Consider the following 20,643-nt stretch of genomic DNA (forward strand, 5'->3'; position numbering starts at 1 on the left):
TATTTAACATTTTAAACTATCTTATGTTCTCACACATTGTACACGCATCTGAAATATCTCTGAAAGAACTTGTCGCATTTCCATATCACTAGAAAAGCCAATATTTATCCTCATATGAAGTGAGAAGTTCCTATTTTTGGCAATAGAATACACAATTGAATAATAGAGTCGATGAATCCACATCTATCTACATTTCTCCGAAATTTTTTCCAAGCGATCAGTGCATCTTTTTAATATGCGCCTTCTAAAATATATTAAAAGATGTCCTTTTAGTAGAACAATTTTTTCGCTCGAAAGGTAATTCTAGCAATTTTGGTACTATCGAATTTTTGAGCTTTTGCACAAAAACTTTCTATTCTATTTTTGATGTCTTTTTCTTTTATTAACATTTAATACACTTATTAACATTTAATCTAATAAATTGATACTTCTAAATACGTGATAGGCAAAAAAACGTAAGAAAAGGAAGATATATATTTAATACTAAAAAATGTAATTTTTTAAATACACGAAATATATCTATTAATGTTTGAAAGCGAGATATACTTCTGAATTTTTTCTAGATTAAAAAAGGCAAATAGTGCACTCAGTGTAATTTTTTAGTAAACTCCAGGACTTTGCATATTCTTGCTATACGCAGATACGTTTCTGTTTTAAACTTAGTCGATGGAACTTTTGGCAGCTGGAAAATGGAATCGACTGGATTCGTCGTGGAATCGTTTCGGCGGATTATCGTGCCGGACTTACCGCCGGAAATGATTTCCACGGCTAATTGAGCGTGCTCGATTGCCTCGCGACTCGATTACTTTTCAAACTTGTCGCAGCGCGACACGTTTTCCTCTTGCGAGAATGGTGGACAATTTTCCGCCGACGTTTTTCTATATTGAAAATTCTCGCGAGTCTCGGCATTTTGCCTTCGATATCAGGCAGATGACGGACATTTGCAAACGAAATCAAAGTTATTGAATTATAAAAATGAGCGAATTATATTTTCTATCTATCTGGCAAACGAGATCGATATTTATCAGAAATAATTTAATTGATTGAGATAGTTGTTGTTATGCAAAAGAGAATATATTCCTTAAAAAATAATAGAGACACGAAACTAGTGTCTTCTCATCATATTTCCCCTAATGTCGACATTGTGATTCAATCAAAGCATTAATCGACTTGATATCATGAAGTATGATCATTGACCGTTCCATCTGCATGTATTGCGATATCATTCGATTATGATGCTTGGTTGAATCGTAATTATGTCTTGCAATTCGCAGTTGAAATGGGTGACAGTCTGACTGGTAGATAGCTACGACAGCGTTAGGAGCGGAGTATGTCGTCTTAACAGCCCTGGAGACACGGATGGCACATAGAATAATAGGTTACTCCTGGCAACCTGGGTTAGTCCCTGTTAGCAAGACCGAGAATGCACAATGTATGCAAACACTGTAGCTCGCTGTCCCCGTATTCTCTCTCCCTCTCCCGCCCCTTCTCCCCCGAAATACTCGAATTACTGTTCTTCGTCCAATAGGATGCTCTCCCGGCTGTCAGGATGCTTTTGCAGCTCTCTTCGAAGCTAATGGAGAGGCGCGACGATCTGTTTTCCTTAAAGTACTTCAGCCATCTCGCAGCGCGTTTATCTCGAGGAAATGGTGCGATATGTCTCGCCTGTGGCAATTTTCTTTTTGTGAAATATATCGCTATTCCCTTTGCAGATCCCCACGATGTCGACGCACTCGGCATACCGAAACTGACATTAAACGTTTGTATTTTCTGCCGTTATTAAATGCATCCATTTTCATTTACTCGCATTTGCTGGCATATTAAAAAAAAGTGTGTCTACTTACCTGAGAAATAAAAATGTAAATAAAATGTATCTTTAAATATCTTGTATAATGTTTACGATTGCATACTCTCTGGAAATAGTATAAGTAATTTAGATAATAAATATTTGTTCATAAAAAAGATTCAATATTTTGATGGCAAAATTGATTGAAACATAAATCAAGATACGTGCATCGAGCAATATAATTACATTTCGTATTAGATATACATTGCGTAATATATACTATCGTACATTGAATATAGAGAAACTCTTTTAAAATGAATGCGATAGTACGAGAGGCTGTATAATATAAGTGTAACAGAAGTATATACATTGCACAAATAAATTCGTCTTACTTACCGTAGAAATTTTGCCATTAATATTATTCAATTTTAATGAAAAGGAATAATGAAAGGTCAAGTAAAAAGACAAAATAAATGAAAGACCTCATTTGTGTAAAACAGATGAAACGTATTCTCTTTATTCGTATTCGTATGCCATCGAGTTTTATCTTACGCGATCGGACATTCCTCGGCTTAACGTGTAACGGATTGAAATTTGGACATTAGTGACTATAACTCTAGGGCCAGGCTCGTGTCTATTTACAATAGATCTTTGTACAAAAACTAGTTTCATATAAACAGTTAAACCCACATTCGTATATCGCGTCAGTGATCGGGAACGAAGACGTCGCTCCTTAAGAGAAGATCTTCTCGAGTTTCGGCGAAGTCCTTCGAATGAGTATATTTTTCTTTGGGTCGTTATAAAAATTTTGCGTAAGAAAACATGAGCATTGATGAGCTTCGAATACGATCACATTAATATTGTTAGTATTTTGAGAATAAGGCTGGAGAATATAAGCTTTGTTCGGATACTCTTCTTAATCGTCTTATTTTATAAGACTGTCAGGGAAATCCGAAAGTAGCTTGTAAATTGTAAAAGTTTCAAAAGAATTAGTATGTGAAATACATATAAAAAGATGCTGTTTTGTGCGCGACTTGGAAACCGGAAGTATGAATAAAATATAAATCACCATTGAAATTTTCCCTCAGCTCACTTTGACCCAGCCTCATATCTCTTTCTTCTTGTTATTGACGTTAACTACTTAGGGGTTAGACTCTTTGTACGTTACGATATACCGTTTATACCTCAGTATATGGCAGTAAAGAAATAATTCTGGACATGTATGGGTACTCCCTCTGTTTCGCTAATGTCGTTTATCTCGTTTTTCAAAGTAAAATTATGAAAACGTAGATTATACCGTCCGTAGGATCGGCATCGATGTAATCTCGTCAGGAGATCGCATTTCCGGTCAATACGATCGAGAACGACTGCACACCAATTTCTTTTTCCTGTTTTGTTTGCTAAACGTTAAGTGTATTTCGCGGAGTAGTTTGTAACTCGCGTACCAACTATGGGAAGATAGATTTCGCGTTCGCGTCGTGTGAATCCACGTGGGTGGATTTCTATAACGCTTTACATTTACGCGTGTAAATATAATCGTCGGCGTCTTAGAAGCTCACGAGGTCGATCCCGCAAAGGGAATTCCTCCGAACTTATATACAGCTCTCTTGTATCCGATTCGAGCGTGTTACCACTTCCGGTTGATGGAATTTGCCTTGCGCGGAGACCGACGATGAAACGGGCCTTTGCGGCATCGAAAGACCTTTGCTCGTCCTCTGAAGACTATAATATACCTGAAAGGAAAAAGCACGTCCGATATTTATCAGACTTATTGTATTGATTAATAATGAAAGGGATACATGTACACGCTGCACAATTTTTATTTAGACGTATAAAAATTGCAATATTAATGTATATTTATGTGGAATAGATAATTTATGAATATTTAGCCTAAGAGCAATACTGAGCATTTTATGGTCTTTCTGTTTTGTCTCATTTCAATTTTATTTATTTATTTATTTATACATTTATAGTTATCTGATAAAAATTTTAATAAATGTTAATTAGCAACATTATTTTTGACGTAATTTTGATGTAATTTAACACTTCGATGAGAAAATTGTTGATTAATTTTTTCCTTCTCGCATTTGTTTAATATGTTATAATTATTCAGGCACCTAAATAGAAAGCGATCGCTTACGAAGAAGAGCGGAAGTCGAATACGAGACGAGTTACGTGCATCGAGGCTGGCCTCGTCGAATTATCGAGAAAACTTCGACGTAATTAAACTTACGAAAGCGCAGATAACTCAAGGCTCTGCTAAACCGGAAAAGTTAAAGTGGGAGACTGCCGCATATTGAAGCAACCGATTCCTTCCCGCGACTAACTTCCCATCGCTCCGCTTCAAGCTTCTAATATTTAAAACGATCCCTCTAATTTAGCTTTACGAAAGTATAGACGAGGCAATATTTCGATGGGAACGTGAAAATCGCGAATCAAGTATTATAAAATCGTAGAGCTTATTTGATATGTTCGACTATAATTTCATCTATTTTTAATTCCTTATTTTTAATTTTGCATCGTTTGCTTATTTTCTGAAACTCAACGAAGGAGTTTATAATTTTATAGAAATATTAAATAATAAATACCGTTATATCAAGTTTTCATTATCAAATAACAATTATATTTGTTAGGACATATATTCTCTTGCTAAACTTATAAACACATAATTGGATTTTATTTACAAAAATATTATAATAAAATATATGATATAATTAATTATATATAATATAATTAATTAATTATAATATAATATAAAAATATTATATTATATTTATAAAAATAAAAAGCAGCTCACTCTAATTTCTTCGCGGGAAAGGAAATTAGTCTTCATATTAATTAGGAAACAAATTGTAAACATAATTACATACGTTTTGGTTGTTACGCTGATTGTAGGCATCCATGGCCATCTGTTTGAAATCAGCCATCGTGGGCGGATGATTGTAAGTGCTTTGCTGAGGCACATGATTTTGCGGATAATTTAGGGTGGGCGTTGGCAGACAGTCGGTCAACATCGGATCCGGAGGCAAGTCCAGACTATGTTGGACGATCGGCCTTTTCTCCGGTGAAGCGTTCTCATCGGTGGCGCGATCTTTCTTTCTTCGTTGTGGTGGTGTCTTATAGACGGGCGTATACGTTAAAGGTCTTCTTTCTGGGGACAGATTTACGGAAGCCATGCAGAAACGAGCGACTAAGCCGCTTAGTCGATTAAATCAAGAAAGACACGGTTACTTTGTAAATACTATCGCTTGTAAAAGCGACAACCATGAGTCTCGGGATTGATTCGTGTCGTATTTTTTATCACGTCGAGAAAGGCGAGGATTTGCGCTACGCCATCGATGAAATTTTCATTACGAAACGCGAATTTTATGAGAAATATCTCGATTTTTAAGCATCTCAATCCAACCTCGTTTTCTCGACATTATCATTATTCGCGGAGCTCACCCGCCGACGCAGTTCGCGTATTAATATCGCAAATGGAAATGTATTTTTATGGAAAAAGTAACATCGCGCTGAAATGAATTTAAATGAGAAGTTTGTTTCACGGACTTGCTATATAAGTAAAAACTAACATTACGTGTTTGTTATCATACTCTTGGAAAATAATGTTAGAGGTTTATTATGTTCACGCAGATTTAAAATATGTGTATATGATGTGTTTTTTCAATCGTGCACACTTTTCTATCTCGTTCGAGAATATTTTGCACAGGGCTTAATTTGTAGTTACTGCAATTTTAATTATACAAAAAGCTCCATTGGATTATTATTACTCTGTTACACAATTTTACATATGCACTCTAAAAACGAAGTAATAATTTATAAAAGGAATTAAATATTGATACTATATTTTTATATTATTACTATAAATTCTACCAATAACTTAATAATATTATATTTATATAAATACATAAATTAAACACGTAATATACAAGAAATTAATGCCGTAATATCTAATTCCGTATAATATCTAATATACAAGAGTAATTAATGTCGTAATAGGGATGTATTGAAAATCGGAAAACATACATACATATTTAAACATACATATACTTTCTCTTACTTAAAGGCAAGCAATAATAAACTTAAACTCATTTAATATTGAACACGTTATCGCTGTCGCACAATTTTCTACATGATTTATCAGGCTTTACTCAACTCTACGTCAACTTGTTATTTAACGATTTTGGCTTTTGAAAGGAATATGATTAAGAAATTTATTATATTATACATATCTAGCAATACCTGTAAGTAAACTAATAGGAGATATACTTTTATCTTGCATGATATAAATTTCAAATAAAAGATATGCAATAATACATTTCATAATAAAAGTTTGTAAGAGAATTTATTAATGATAATTTTTATATTATATTTATTTTACGTATTTCTCAAAAATTAAAATTATTTTTATAGTACTCTCCCTCTTTTCCTTTTTATATCTCTTTTATCTTGTAGCTTCCCGATTTTTTTATAAAATTCACGATTTATAAAAATAATGCATATGTGATATGACTGAATTATATATATTATATTACATCGAAAAAATAATTTATGAATATGCACACATAAATAAATTCTCTTCTAATGATTGGGTTATCGACAGACTCACCATACTCGTTCGGTATGATGTCCGGATCGATGTCATCGACCGCCTGCTTGGTCTGAGGGTGCACTGGGGTGGTTGCACCTGCATTAGGCGGCTCGCATACGATGGGAGCGTGCTTTGGACTTCCGGGTCGACCGGTGGAGTGCTTCCGGTAGAGCGCCGCCAGGATTCCAGCAACGGCCAGGGCCAAAAGGGTCGCCATGGCTGCCAAGCCCAGCAACAACGGATTCAGCATCGATGCGTCGGTGTTGCCTGCCACGACAGTCGATGCAAAATGCTCGATCAACTGGAACTTTTATCGATCTTCCTTCCTCCCTCTTCGTTCCTCGTGATATAACAACTCGAGACTCCCACCCCTTTTTTCTCGAATCCTACATTCTGTCCAACACGGAGTAGAACTTGGCAACTCTTGAGAAGGAAGCGTTACAAGCAACTTTCCTTTCATCACTCGCTTTTTCGCGTATCGAATGAAGGAGAACGGCGATACGAATTAAGGGGAACGACGATACGAATTAAGGATTGGTTTTCCGTATTTTCCAATTACCTCCCCCTCCCTCCCGGATTGTATCCGAGGCAGCTGCTGCTGCAAATTCGTGAACAGAAATCGAGGATTGTAATAAATGTTTTGTACGTTCCGGCATACTCGGAAGTGATTTTTCCAGGCGTACTATTGTGGCCTTTCTCTTTGTCTCGATAAACGAAGGTACGAGAAAGGAAGCGATTCAATATTTCCCTATTATCGACGCGTGACAACGCCCTGCACAAAGACTAGTTCTACCTACAGCTGTAGATCGAAAAGAGATCGTTGAACGAGTACACTGCCTTGGTATATATCGCAAAGCGTTGTTCTGAAAGTGGCCTGATTGCAAGAGCTAAACCCCCTTCCCTTCCTCCATCCCTCCCACTCTTTGTGATAATGCCGCTCGCAGGCTGGGTGCGATCGTTAGAGCTTGAACCGCGCTTGGAAAAAAGATTGTAACTGCTGTTCGACGCGATAATTTGTTGTGCCGACAAACTCAATTTCGCATTTGTTTATTGTATAAGACAAACTTGATTAAAATTATATCTCCAATCTTTTTTCTCTGCCGCTACAGTTTCATTGGATTGCATCTCCGAGGGAATATTACGCAATGTCACAACATCATAATACCCTGCACTTTGATCGCATAAAAGCTCAGTTTATGTTCCAACTGTGATTACACGCGTAACTTTTTCATTCTTTTTTTATCAATGTTTTGAACAATATTTCCTCAATCTATTCACAATTACGTTAATTCCGTATTTATTCTCTTTATTAAGACCAACTTTTAGCAATAACTGCATAGTAATTACAACATAACTGTCTATTATTTCGTTTTCAAATAAACAAGGGTACAATTAAGGAACTATCTATGTATTCATGATTCTTCTGTTTGGAAAAACATTTCATGAAATAACATAAATAATATTCCTTTGTGCATTCCCTCTTTTTATAATCTCCCTACTTTCAAAGAGACACGCGTCATCAATATCAAGCGCCTGGTTTAATAAGCGCGACAATAATTAACGTAGGCATGTCTATCATTATAACTCGATCCCTCCGTATAAATATGCATTCCTGTTATATTTGCAATATATATGAACACCTAGGCCCTATTAATATGCATTTTTTACGTGTGCAGGTGCGTGTGCAAGTATCTATTTGCATGCATATGGATTGCGTTTCTAATAAGTTTCATAAAGAGAGAATATAATTATATCAATTAACATCTACAGAGACACTTTTTAATAGTTTCTTATAAGTATAAGTGCTGAAGTCTATTTTCTATCTAGGTTATTGTTACGAATAGGCTCGTGAATGTCGCATGTAAATATAAACTGGCTCGTCCGGACATATGTGGGACACTATGGGCATTTGTGGCGACCATGTCCTCTTGACACTGCATTTCCTCGTATTCCCTCACGTGTACTTATCACCAACCGTTTCATTCGAGTTTCCTTCAGCCGAAACCATGTACTCTGTACGAGCATTTTAAATATAATACATACATGCCTTTACAGTAAAATACGGCTCGATCTATTACAATGCGCAATACTGGGAGATGAAATATTACGAAATTATAATTAATATAATCGGATTCATGTATTATCAAAATGCACTATTGTCATTATATATTGGTGCAATAGCTGTATTAATAATGGCGAATATTATGAATACAAGTTCTATAATCTGTTATTACATTACATGCGATAACTAAAGCTCAAACGAGCGGTAATTTCTGAAGCGAGGAGCTTCCAGCTTAGTTAAAAATATGAAAAGACAGTGATGCGCTTTGTAAAGCTCGTTTAGCGCTTTAAAATCGACCGCGACCCATTCAAGATCTCAAAGAAATGAAATAGTGTAAACGAGATCGCTCCTAGACTACAAGTGCAGGCTATAACTCTGATGTTTCTGGCTTGTTGTTTGCAATTAGCATAAGGCAGCAATAAATATATTTTTTTTCAACATGATTACCCTAATATCGCGAGTAAATTGCGCCCATTAATTATGGATTATTGAAATATTTTAGATATGAACATAAGTATTACGTAAACTTTTGTAATTTATTAAGTTAGTATATAATAAAAAATAACTAAGATTTAGACGTTCAAGAGTATAAAAAAATTCTTGACAAATTTACAATATACAATAATTAATCATAGCAAAAAAAATGCATTTTTCTTATAATTTATCGATCTATAAATTTATACTGTATATATTATTAGGTCAAAAGATCTCGTCCAGATCTGTATAATTATAATATTACTGTATAAAACCAATTTATTCTTGAAAGTAATTTCATAATAGTAATGGAATTATATTTAAAAAGGAAATAATATGTGTTTCTGTGTCACCACACGGCATCTGCTTGTTAAATTAATGCTTCTTTTCGAGCAAATTATATTTTACATATTTTGGGCTCGGTTAACGGGTGTTTCGCGTGAATATTGCGTATTACGGCAAAAAAATCTCAAATCATTAACGAGAAGATGTTTTTAAGATATTTGGTTTCCACGCGAATTACAAAACTACATTAAAATAATTGAAAAAAATACAAGGATAAAAACAACCATTTCCGCATCTTTTTTAGCATTTTAAATTTTCGGTATAATTATACACGATGGTGCATTCACGCGCGGTTTATTTTGCATTCAACATCGCACTACTATGCATACGGTTAAATTGAAACGGATAATATACATTACACGTAATATTAGTGCATTCTAAATTCGAATTCCAATTGTTTGTTGGAATAAATTGGTTTTTGGAATTAACAATCTCGACGATATATATTTATCAAAAGCGTTGCGTAAATTGCGAGCGAATAAATTCTCGGCAAAGGTCCATTATGCAAATGTTAGTGAGCGAAAGGATCTATTCAAGAGAGGCGCTTCTTAAGAGCTCGCTAGAAAAAGACGTTTAAGACGCATGGCATTAATACATAAAATTCCACCCCGTGAAAACATGGTCGAAGTTTGTTAATAAGAAATAGGAGATTATACATTGCTCTAAGAAAATGTCGATCAATAAAATCTGAAGAGTCGAACGTTTCTCGGTTAGAAACCAGACGGTTCGATTAATATGCGATAATTATAATTCGAAGCCAATTAGACAATCCAATTAAACGAAAAGAGAAAACCATCGAATCATTGATCGAGATGAGCCAGTAAAATTCGCGCAAACCGGTCGCGCATGTAAGGAAGACCGACAAAAAGAAGCGGCCGGTGTAATCCCGATGTATCGCTCCTTAAATCGGCCACCATCAGTGTCGTTGAAATTTTTAAAAGGATCGTAAATCCATTGTTATCCGCAGTTTTGCAGAAGACAAAAGGTAGCTGAAATTCTCGGCTTGACAGGTACCTAGGGAGCATTCGTGATACTCGTTAAAGTTTGATTAGACTTTGATTGCCGGCGGAAAGCGGACCAATTTAAACTCCGTCTCGCGGACTGTGAAAGTAAAAAAAAAATGAAAGAAGAGAGAGAAAGAGAAAAAGAAAGAGACAGAGAGAGGAGGGGAGAGAGAGAGAGAGAGAGAGAGAAAATAAGCGGAATGACATCCGGCGACCAAGTGAATGCGGACATTACGTCTCGGCTTTGCTGCCCTGCCTTCATGAAAGAATTTAGTCGAGAGCAGAGCTGCCTGTCTCCCGCTTGTACAACCGACGCGCGGACAGTATGTTTACACCAGGATATGTCCCCGGCACCGGGAGTAATTAAACTTTTTCCAGTGTGAAATTGCAGGGCCGCGCCGATGCATTTACAGGGATACAGTTGCCCGATCGCGACGGAAAATTGTAAAAGTGGATATAATGCTGGGAGAAAGAAGGAGGAAAACGGGGACGTCGAGCAGCGCTAGAGTTGCAGTTTGTATTTTTATGCGGCACATTATGACAGAGATAACAGCTTTCTTACGTTTGAATAAAAAGATTCCAACGCTATTAGAGATGTTGGATCGGAGAACGTTTATTCGAGTAAAATATAAGTCACGAGAGAGAAGGAGATTGATAATGAAAACGACCGAGGCAAGAAGTACCCTCTGAAGCTTTATGGAAAAAAATATTCGTCGGTTTCCTCGTAAGACTTGGCGTAATTATTATAATAACTCGCGTCACACGGTTGAAGGATTAAAGGGAGAGGGAGTACGCGCGCGCAATTGTTTGCCTTAAACAGGATTTTAATGCACTCAAGCCGCTCTTTTGTCGCGCGTCGTGTTGACTGTGCACTTTGTCTTACCTGCGTAAATAAGGCAGGAGCGAACTCGACGACGCCAGAGAACGGCGTCAAGGGGGGAATTCTTTGAGCCACTCGACGTTGTTATGTATGCCCGTGTTAAGGAACAGTGTGCTACCGGTCATTCAAAAAATCTGTCAGCAGACTGCCAGAGAAAGCAAACTCTCGCAGCGCGTTGAATTCAGGTATTATTAGTTGACATCTGACGCGGTGCAAAGAACTGTCCCCTCTCTTGTTGATAAAGGGCTCCTCTTAAAATTCTTGCGCGAGTATGACATCAGTTTAAAATAAAATTTTCAGGATAGCGTTAAAATACCAGCGTATAAAGAGAAAGAGGAAATATATATATATTTTATAAATTTATACCATAACTCTCTCTAGCACTTCGATATTGTTTTTTCTTTCGCTTTTTAACGAGCTTAATGAAAATAATTTGATTATCATGAAAAAATGCTTTCATCGAAAATTGTTTCTTTAGAAAAAGATAATTAATAAAATTCTTTTTTGTGGCTAAAAAAAAAGATATTATTTTTCGGGAGTTTTACCGAGATTGAGCACGTTCAGAAACGAAGGAAAAGTATACAGTTGCATTGTAAAATACATTACGCGTACTATCAAATTTTTCAAACACGCTCGCGGAAACAACATCCTCGTAGCTTTGAAATATCGCCCGTCAGCAATCCGCTATATAAGCATCGACGTATCTCAGTCCACTGCAGCGGGTGGGAAAAAGAGTTAATATTGACGTTCCCGTTTATCTTGCTGTTGGATCGCGTCGTGTCCTCCGAAGATGTACGGCCTGTTGCGCGTGTGAAAACAATGTCAATCATAACGCGATAAATCGAACCACTTGGAACCTCTTCCTATCGATTGGTTTCCTCTTTCCTCCTCATCATTCGCGTACTCGAGAATAAAACTGCGGTAACGGAGCGAGACAAGCGAGAAAATCAGGCTGCCTTTGCGGGAACGGAGTTTGAAAGCGGGAATTTCGCGGAGCAAGTTCTCCGCGATCTGAAAAAGAATGGCGAGTGAGCCGCTTTTCGAGACGGATGAAGTAATTCGTTCCAAATCGAAGCAATCCCATGGAAGTCTGAGAGCAATTTCCAAAGAATTGCATTCTAAGACCGTCCACGTGGTAACCTCGGGGCCAAACAAGCGATTCTATGACGAGAATGCTGAAGGAACTTTCGGAAGACCTTGAAAACCTTAAGCCGGAATCTCCCCCTCGATCGATTCGTGAAAAGAATCTAGTTTTCGAAATACGCTCGTTTCCCTTCCTTTAGGTCAATGTAAACCGAGCCTGTTACGAGTATTATCTTTTTTTTTTACGGATAATTACGTTCACTTTCCTCTAAGACGATGTCTACGTTTAAAAGTCTTGGTGTTGAATACAAACGAGGGCGAACGCGCAACTTGTAATATCTAATACCCCGCATAAATTCTTATTGCGGTATTTATCGCATCCCTTCGTTCGATACGAAACTTTTAGGATTAATTCTGATAATCCTTTTTAGATAGTTAGGCGACTTATATATGCGAATGGAGTTTCCAACAAGAATATTCTCGTATCGCCCCTAGCAACCAAGTATCCTCTCCCGTTATGTTCTCTTTTCATTCTCCATATCTCGTTTCTGTCTCCTGTTTCTCATCCGCCTTTCTCTTCCCATCGCTGTCTCTTCTACGACATTAGCGTTCGAGAAAGGTAGCGACGAGAGAAAGAGGTCTTTCGATTTTTTTTATTTTTCACAGAGCCGCCGCAGATCGCGTCTGTCGTGTTCAAGTCGAGGACACGTCCTCGCGTGGGCGAGCAGGAATATTCGCCATTCGTTTAATTTTCCTAATGGATCAGCCTGTGCACGTTCAATGAAAGATTACGAAATAGAGGGCGCAAAAGAATCTGCTACAATTTTCTTCCTACTTGTCTTAGCAGTGCCGGCTTGCCTTACCCGCTTTTACCCCTCTTGTTCGTTTTCTTGCGCCATCGTGGCGTGCCGTGTCGAGTTACCGTTTTTCTCACTCCCCCGCAGTGGCGAGAGAAACTTCTCGACTTGAATCATATCTTCTTCTTGGGGTGTCGGTATCGTTGCCGACTAGCGTTCGCTCGTAACCGGTTAGGTTTTTGTTTTTCTTACAAGAGATACCGGTTAGATACGCAAAAACATTTCATGGAAAATCTCTCCCCGCGAGCCCCAACGATTTGTTGGAACGAAGGAGGAGGGTAGCATTTGTTGCGGAATGTAATAAGTGAGAAATGCAAAGTGGGGAGATCCACTCCCATTCTCCGCAAAATACAAATGACATAATTTCTCTGTTCTAATATCAAATTTTTGTATGATTCATACAACGTTAGTAAAACAATTCTCTTCTAATATTTTTGTAAAAAAAATTTTCAGAAGAGCGACGTTTATTGAAGAATTATTTATTTATATTAATTTATATTCATAGTTACATGAGAAAACGCTACCAAACAATAAAGCAGAGTATTGGTCTGGGAGGGATCAAAATAAGCAAACGCAGACGTTAAAAAACGGAGTACAAAGACTGGCAGTGCCTTCTGTCGCAAACGGACCCCTGCGGCGCTTTATAGGACAATACTAGACGGGAACAATACAAAGAGAGCCCGCAAATTGGCTTCGATGGTTTGTAGACGGGGTCGCCATTCGGGCAAATCAGCGCCGCGCGGTTACGGTCGTCAAATCAATATTTGCACCTCGCCACCCTCGCACACAGAGAGGTAGTGTGCAAAGTCAGGCGTGTCGGAATTAGCGAAGAAGGAAGGAAGGAAGGAAGGAAGGAGGCCGAGAATAAGGAGGGTCGGGCTCGGCGGTGAAGGACGACGACGACGACGGTGATGATGAGGGGATGGCGCGGAGAGAGATGCGAGGGTGGCGGACTGGTATGTGGTTGGCGGCGTTGGAAATCGGTGGTAAACTGAATTAACCTCGTGTTGACCCGCGATCGTGTGTTACCAATGACTTTCTATTACGTTGTCGGGACGGATAGAGTCTATTATAATCAAACATCCGCTATGAATGGGAAAAGGAATGATCAAAGCGTTGTCAATCGTGATGCCTGCGCAAACGTTATGGTCCACCATCGTTTCACACGCATTGGCTTCGTTCGCGCTAGTGTAGAATTTGTTGGATTTACTGTAAGTAAAATTCGTTCTCGAAATATTCCCCGAAACATGAGCGCGAGAAACAACCTTTTGCTTTCGCATATTAAAGGAGCGGAAGTTAGTTTCCGATCGTTGCAGCTAAATTCGAGCACGCCAACCTTCCAGCAATTTTTGGTATGTAATGCAGTCTGTAGCACATCGATCAAGACGGCGATTACGTTCTTGCGTTTTGGCTTTTTCGTGTCGACAAGCGACAGCACGAACAGGCGCTCAGACGATGAGTTCTTTGAGTTGATGCCTTTCAAGTTTGCAACGTGGTTTAACGTTACCAATATTACAGGAAAATATACCGAGGCGTCAAGGAACGTTTCCCCTTTGCAGCTACATGAAAGCAGAAAGACTTTATTGACAACGAATAGCCATTTCCCCTAATAAGTATATTTATCTGCTCTTTGATATGTGTTTTTTCAATCTAACAGTTTCAATTAATCGATAAAATAAATTTGATCCATCGTACAAGATTACATAGGGGATAATTTTTCGAGTTTAATTACGAGTTTATTAGCAATTTATTAGCAAAAATTTGTATTTCCAATGAAACAAGCAACATTAATTTTTTATTTTCTTACGCACTGAAATCTTCTCACATGTGAATCGTTTAAATGATTTTTGATTTTATAAAAATCAATTTTTTGCAAATTTCTTTCTCTCTCTCTTTTTGATTAAATAAATTTGCTTTGTTCATTTATTATCTTTGAGTCTCTCCAATTCATAGACACATCACAAAGTAAGAAGTTTAATTGTAATTCAATTCAATGCGTATCAATGCAGAACGCACGCTGTTTGCTATTTCCCCATGGAATCGCATGGAGAGTTGCAGAAAGCCAGTGAAACTGTCACGTCGCGTTCACCGAAGCAGGGTATAGGTGTTCGTTGATTGAGAGTAATCTGTTTTGTTAATTGCAAGGTCCGCAGAGTCCGATACCTGCGGTTGCGTTGTGCTGCGTTCAGCATTACAAGCTCTAGCTACTGGCAGCAGTCACTCCCACCTCCATTCGCCGATAGAATTCACCTCCCCGCTTTCACCTATCTCGATACCGGCTCACAACATCCGCTGACCGCAGTGTGAGCCTGTCGCGGAGACTACGATGAGGAGACTACGGGGGCGGTTAACCGACTAATTGCAATACTGGCGCGTCCGCTCGCAGTATTTGTGAAATTACGATCATATCCGCCGTCCTTGCGACGTCTATCAGGGGTATAATAGGCGTTATACGCGCGCGCTACGTCCGAACGCTCGCTAATGGACCGTCAAAAGCGAAATTCAGCGCTTTTTTCCGGCCGGTCCGCGTCATTTTTCAGAGAGCACGTCCGTTCGGTTTTTCAGTCCGCTCGGTACCCGACGAAAAAAAAACGTAGCGTGACTGTTATTGTTGCAGCAACCAACGATCGACGCGTAAATGTAGGAAGTTGAGAAAGGAAACCGGTTCGGCTGACGAATGCAACTCTTTCATTCCCCGCTATTAACGAGAGATCTTTTTATTCCTGTAAAAAATGTGTAAGCCCGCGTTTTGTGCAAAATGTAGAAGAAGACAATTAACAAGCCATAAGTTTTTTCTCGAACGAGGGACAATATCTTTTTAAGCGCGAATATCTTTTTAATATAAAAAAATTTAAATATAGCCAAGAGCATATATATATCATGAAAAATGTAATATAAAAATTATTAAGCAAAATTTATATTGCTATTGATTTCTTCAGCCAACTTTACAAATTGTTCAAGTTGTGCTTGTAATTTGCTCGAGTAAAACGTTCCATCTTAAAATCACTCTTTTTTCTACTTACGTAATAAGAGAATAATCATTATTATTAATAAAAAAACCTTGCGTAATTTTTTTTCGAATTCTGAACCAACATAATGCAATAAATAATTATATTCGTAGAGTTATCAAAGTTTTAAACAGTTTTCAATATTTGAAACTTAAATTTCTCGTCTCTTGCAATCAATATTGATTGAAATTCATGAAATTAATTTGTTTAATCGATAATATATAATAATATCCCAAGTTTCTTGTCATACATATTATAGAAAGAAAAAGAATAAGACAATAAAGTTTTAAAATTCGTGAAAATATTTTCAAATTTCATTAATAAAATATTTTTAGGCAGGCAAATGTACTCACCAGTCGTGTACATAGCAACACCCTTCAGGGTTACCGGCTCGAGAATGAAAGGCTCGCTCCTTCCCTTCGCATTAATCGCGTAGAGAAAAAGTCGATAGCTTCTTCCTGTCGTTAATCCTGCAACTTCGAAAGTCGGCCCGTTGGGATCTGCCGGAACGGTTTTATTTAGCAGAATCGGACCTTCGTCCTCATCAGCCACGACTTCGAGCTGATAACTGTATATCGGAAGACCGCCGTCGTAGCCCTCCAGGCATCGGACTACCAGTCCTGTTCCTGATTTCGCACCGAGCTCTTCCATATCCAGGGGCGCCGACATTTCCGTGGCGCTGCAATTGTGAAGAGGATACGGACGACCCGCAGCTATGACCTGAAACAAGCACACAAGCCCGAGATAAAATATATTTGCATTAGTCGAATAATATATTCTTTGTTACAAGCAAAACAAAGTTTACTGCATAAGAAAAAGCTCAAATTTCGAATAGAAATTTTTTAGTATAATTTTTAATTATTATATTTATATTATATTACATCGTATATATATGTATCGCGCGTAATTGCATATAAAATTTAAGAAAATAGTTGAACAGTTATATTATACATCATGCATTCTTCTATTATAGTCTTATAGAAGAACAATCGATTTTTTCTACAGTAGCGGCAAACGACTTTACATACGTTCAAAGATTCTCATATGCACGACAAATACGAACACAGTTTGTATCATCAAAGAAGGCAACCCCCTGCATTCTTTGTAGATATTGTCGATCGATCGAAATGAAAATGTATGGAGCATGGTGATGCCAGGATACACAATGTGTAAAATGTATGAAGGAAATAGCTGGCAACATGACGTCGTATAAATACCGGAATATTTGAAGAGTGCAATATGAGGATGGTTAACTATCAGATTGGCATGGCTAAGAATCGTAACCGGAGCAATGATCGAGAGAGCTCCGTGTTTCAATCCCATCAATCAAGGAAACCTCTTGATATCAGATTGAAATAAATTTCGATGTTACGATGAAACGGGTAAAATCATCTCTCGCGATCACGAATAGAATTTTTCTCTTATAGCATGTTAAGTAATCTAACAAGAATATACAATTTTTTTTGCGTAGAATAAAATAATGTCCGGAGATAAAAATCCTCACATGCAAGACATTTTTATAGAACGCTCGGAAATATATTTAATGAAAAATGAAATATTACTTATTCATAAGATGTTATAAATATGTATTGTTAAAAAAATGTATTACTTTCGTCGCGTAAAAAAACTTCATAAAATATGAACTTTTTATGGCTCTAAAACTATAATATATATAAATATATATATTTATATAAATTCACAAAATGTTGAAAATGTCGAATCTATATATGTATGATTGAAAATCTTCTATAACAGATGAAAATAAACCAAAGCAATCTCTTTCAATAAATTTAGAAATCTATTCTGTACAACGATATGACGTATTCTGCTTTCAATTAGATGATGTGACATGTTCTATAAATTTTACAGAAATAAAGGGAAAAGAAAATAAAATAAAGAAGAAAATAACTCAAAAACAGAATTGAATTTTTTGTTAAAAGATTTATAGAATGTACAAAAATGTCTCACATCAAATTTTAATAACAAATTGTCAGAATAAGATTTGATAATTTTAATGACAAATTGACAATGATTTTTTCTTACATATATATATAATGAAACTGCTTATCATTTAACTGCACATCATTTCGTAAAAATTTCAACAATATATTTCTTTCCCTTCGCAATTAAGTATCATAAATTTTAAACGTCTATTGAAATTCATTTGAACTTAAATCAAGAATACGACTTGATCCTATCTGCCTCGCGAAGTGCATTTTATTTTGCAAAAAAATTCTCCTTTTTAACCGTTGATTTTTGCAGAAATGATTAATGCATGGAGAGTTTTATTAGATCGACTTGAAATTGATCAAAAAAATCTACATAATCATGATATAAAAATAGAGAAAAATTATCTTATATATATATTTCAATAAAAGCATTTATCACGACCATTCGCATGCATTCGTACGTGCGTATTAAAAAGCTAAGAGCTTTCTCAGCAAATTCTGAATCACACGTCGGAAGTCGCGTACGTAGAGAAGCGAAAAGGCACAGGCGGAAAAGTACTTGCCTGAAAGAGGCAAGGTGTTCGTTGCTTGCCAACCTGGTTGCTCGCCCAGCATGCCACGGTACCGTAATCCATTTCCGTGACTGGTGTATAGTTGAGTCTGGACCCGTGAAACTGTTGGTACTCTCTCAGGTTGTCCGCGACGGATGGCGTGCCAGGGGCCGATACGTGAGAATAACGTGAGTGCGATACCTCGACGAGCTCGCCGGAATTATTGAATGTCCAATGAAAAGTCACCGGTGCCGGATGGCTCTCGACGGAGCACACTAACGACACAGTTTCCTGCTTCAAAGCGCCTACCACCACTTCGCTCTTGCCCTCCTTGCAGACTGGAGCATCTGCAAACAAAGTCGTCGTGCTTTACCAACGGTGGCCTCCCCACGAATAACGATAGAGTAACGCAAAGTTTGAAGTATATAGGAATGATTTATGGCTCGCTTGTCAAGATTAATGTATAACAAAGTGTATGCAGGTCTCTACGTTCTTCTGCCTCGAGAAATTTCATTGTCCGATGATAAGCATAAAAAGCGATTCTGATTAATTTATGTTTCCCAGCGTTGCGCCCAGCCGTACGTACAACCGTAAATCAATCAACATTCTGTTCTTGTCGTGAAATAATACTAGCGGCGATTTAAATGGATATTCGACGTTCCGGTGTACATTGTATACCGGTGGTATTGATGCTCGCGCGCGCCCTCGATATCCCAACGAGATCCGCGGGTGTCAAACGGAAGAAGAAGCAGCTCGGTAACGTTCAGCTCGCTGCAACGGTCGATCGATAGTCTAATAGGAAATTCCCTTGACATCGGTATTTGCGATAGGCTATGACATGCGGAAGTCCCACACGGCTGGAGTGATGATTTACGACCGAAGGCTGGGAATCACGGATAGAGAGACTGTCTGGTTGCAATTTGATACAGTCTATGCGGTACTAAATTAATTGCGAAGATGAGAAGTTGGGGAGATGCTGCAGCGGAGTTACGCTATATCACTCGGATGGATACGTCTGTTTACTCTGACGGAAGATATCTTATATATACGTATACTTTGGAATATAATCGTTTTCCAAGTTCACCGTTTCTACGAGAAATCAAGTTGATTTCTTTTTCTTGTCTTTTACGAGACATTCTAAAGCGAAAATAGCGTCGCGAAGGGTTGCAAGATGCTTTCTTGATATATTTCGCGGTATATTTTATAAACCATCTGAAATGTGGTCGTTTATTTGATTCAAATATTCCTTTCACAGCCATCCTACTATTTCCTTTATCTTCTATTTTTATGAAAATTTACTGTCATTAACTTGAACGATTTAGAGAAATGTGAGGAATAATATTATATTTTTACGCTGGTGTTTCTAAGAAAAGTACAACTTGAATAATTTCGCAATTTCTCCAAGATAAGCAGACAAATTCGTCGAGTCAAAGTCTGTCTCGCTTGTAAAACATTCAACGGCTGCCTTTCCTTCTTTTTTCCATTCTAACAAAAACAAATTAGGTGTTTCATAATAAATGTTGGAAAGACTAGGAAGTCGAATCGTGTGTGTTCGTTAATTATTCAGTAAGCAGCAATCATTGCTCCGTTCTATTAATCCTATTGGTATTTTAAAAATAAACTGAAATAGCCTGAAAAGAAATAATTCAAAAAGGATACATCAACAAATAAAGACATCAAAAATTTTAAATATTAAATTTTAGGTATACCTATATTTATCTATTGTTAAAATAGAGAACATGTAAATTTACGATTCACTAGAGATTTAGAATAATCAATATTTAAATATATTCTAATCCATATGTATAATAATTAATACTAGCAGCAATCAATGCTCCGTTCTATTAATCCTATTGGTATTTTAGAAATAAACTGAAATAACCTGAAATGAAATAATCCGAAAAGGATGCATCAATAAATAAAGCTAATAAAGACATCAAAAATTTTAAATATAGAGTTTTAGGTATACCTATATCTATCACTAGAGATTCACTAGAGATTTAGAATAATCAATATTTAAATATATTCTAATCCATATGTATAATAATTGATA

General features: G+C 37.1%; 1 protein-coding gene across 2 annotated transcripts in view; it reads right to left on the reverse strand.

Moving 5' to 3' along the window:
• Nucleotides 1–2,272: 2,272 nt before the first annotated feature.
• The window catches only part of LOC105259442 (hemicentin-2), a 92,525-nt gene continuing 74,154 nt past the window's right edge, over nucleotides 2,273–20,643 (reverse strand). For both annotated transcript variants that reach the window (XM_025412958.1, XM_011271372.3), the window contains exons 9-13: nucleotides 18,603–18,937; nucleotides 16,444–16,810; nucleotides 6,396–6,644; nucleotides 4,657–4,937; nucleotides 2,273–3,519 (exon numbers count right to left, since the gene is read on the reverse strand). In XM_025412958.1, the coding sequence (XP_025268743.1) occupies nucleotides 3,379–3,519; nucleotides 4,657–4,937; nucleotides 6,396–6,644; nucleotides 16,444–16,810; nucleotides 18,603–18,937 (1,373 nt within the window). In that variant the 3' untranslated portion in view covers nucleotides 2,273–3,378. The remainder of the gene's footprint in view (nucleotides 3,520–4,656; nucleotides 4,938–6,395; nucleotides 6,645–16,443; nucleotides 16,811–18,602; nucleotides 18,938–20,643) is intronic.

The sequence above is a fragment of the Camponotus floridanus genome, unplaced genomic scaffold, assembly GCF_003227725.1.
Source record: "Camponotus floridanus strain SB8 unplaced genomic scaffold, Cflo_v7.5 scaffold6, whole genome shotgun sequence".
Lineage (NCBI taxonomy): Eukaryota > Metazoa > Arthropoda > Insecta > Hymenoptera > Formicidae > Camponotus > Camponotus floridanus.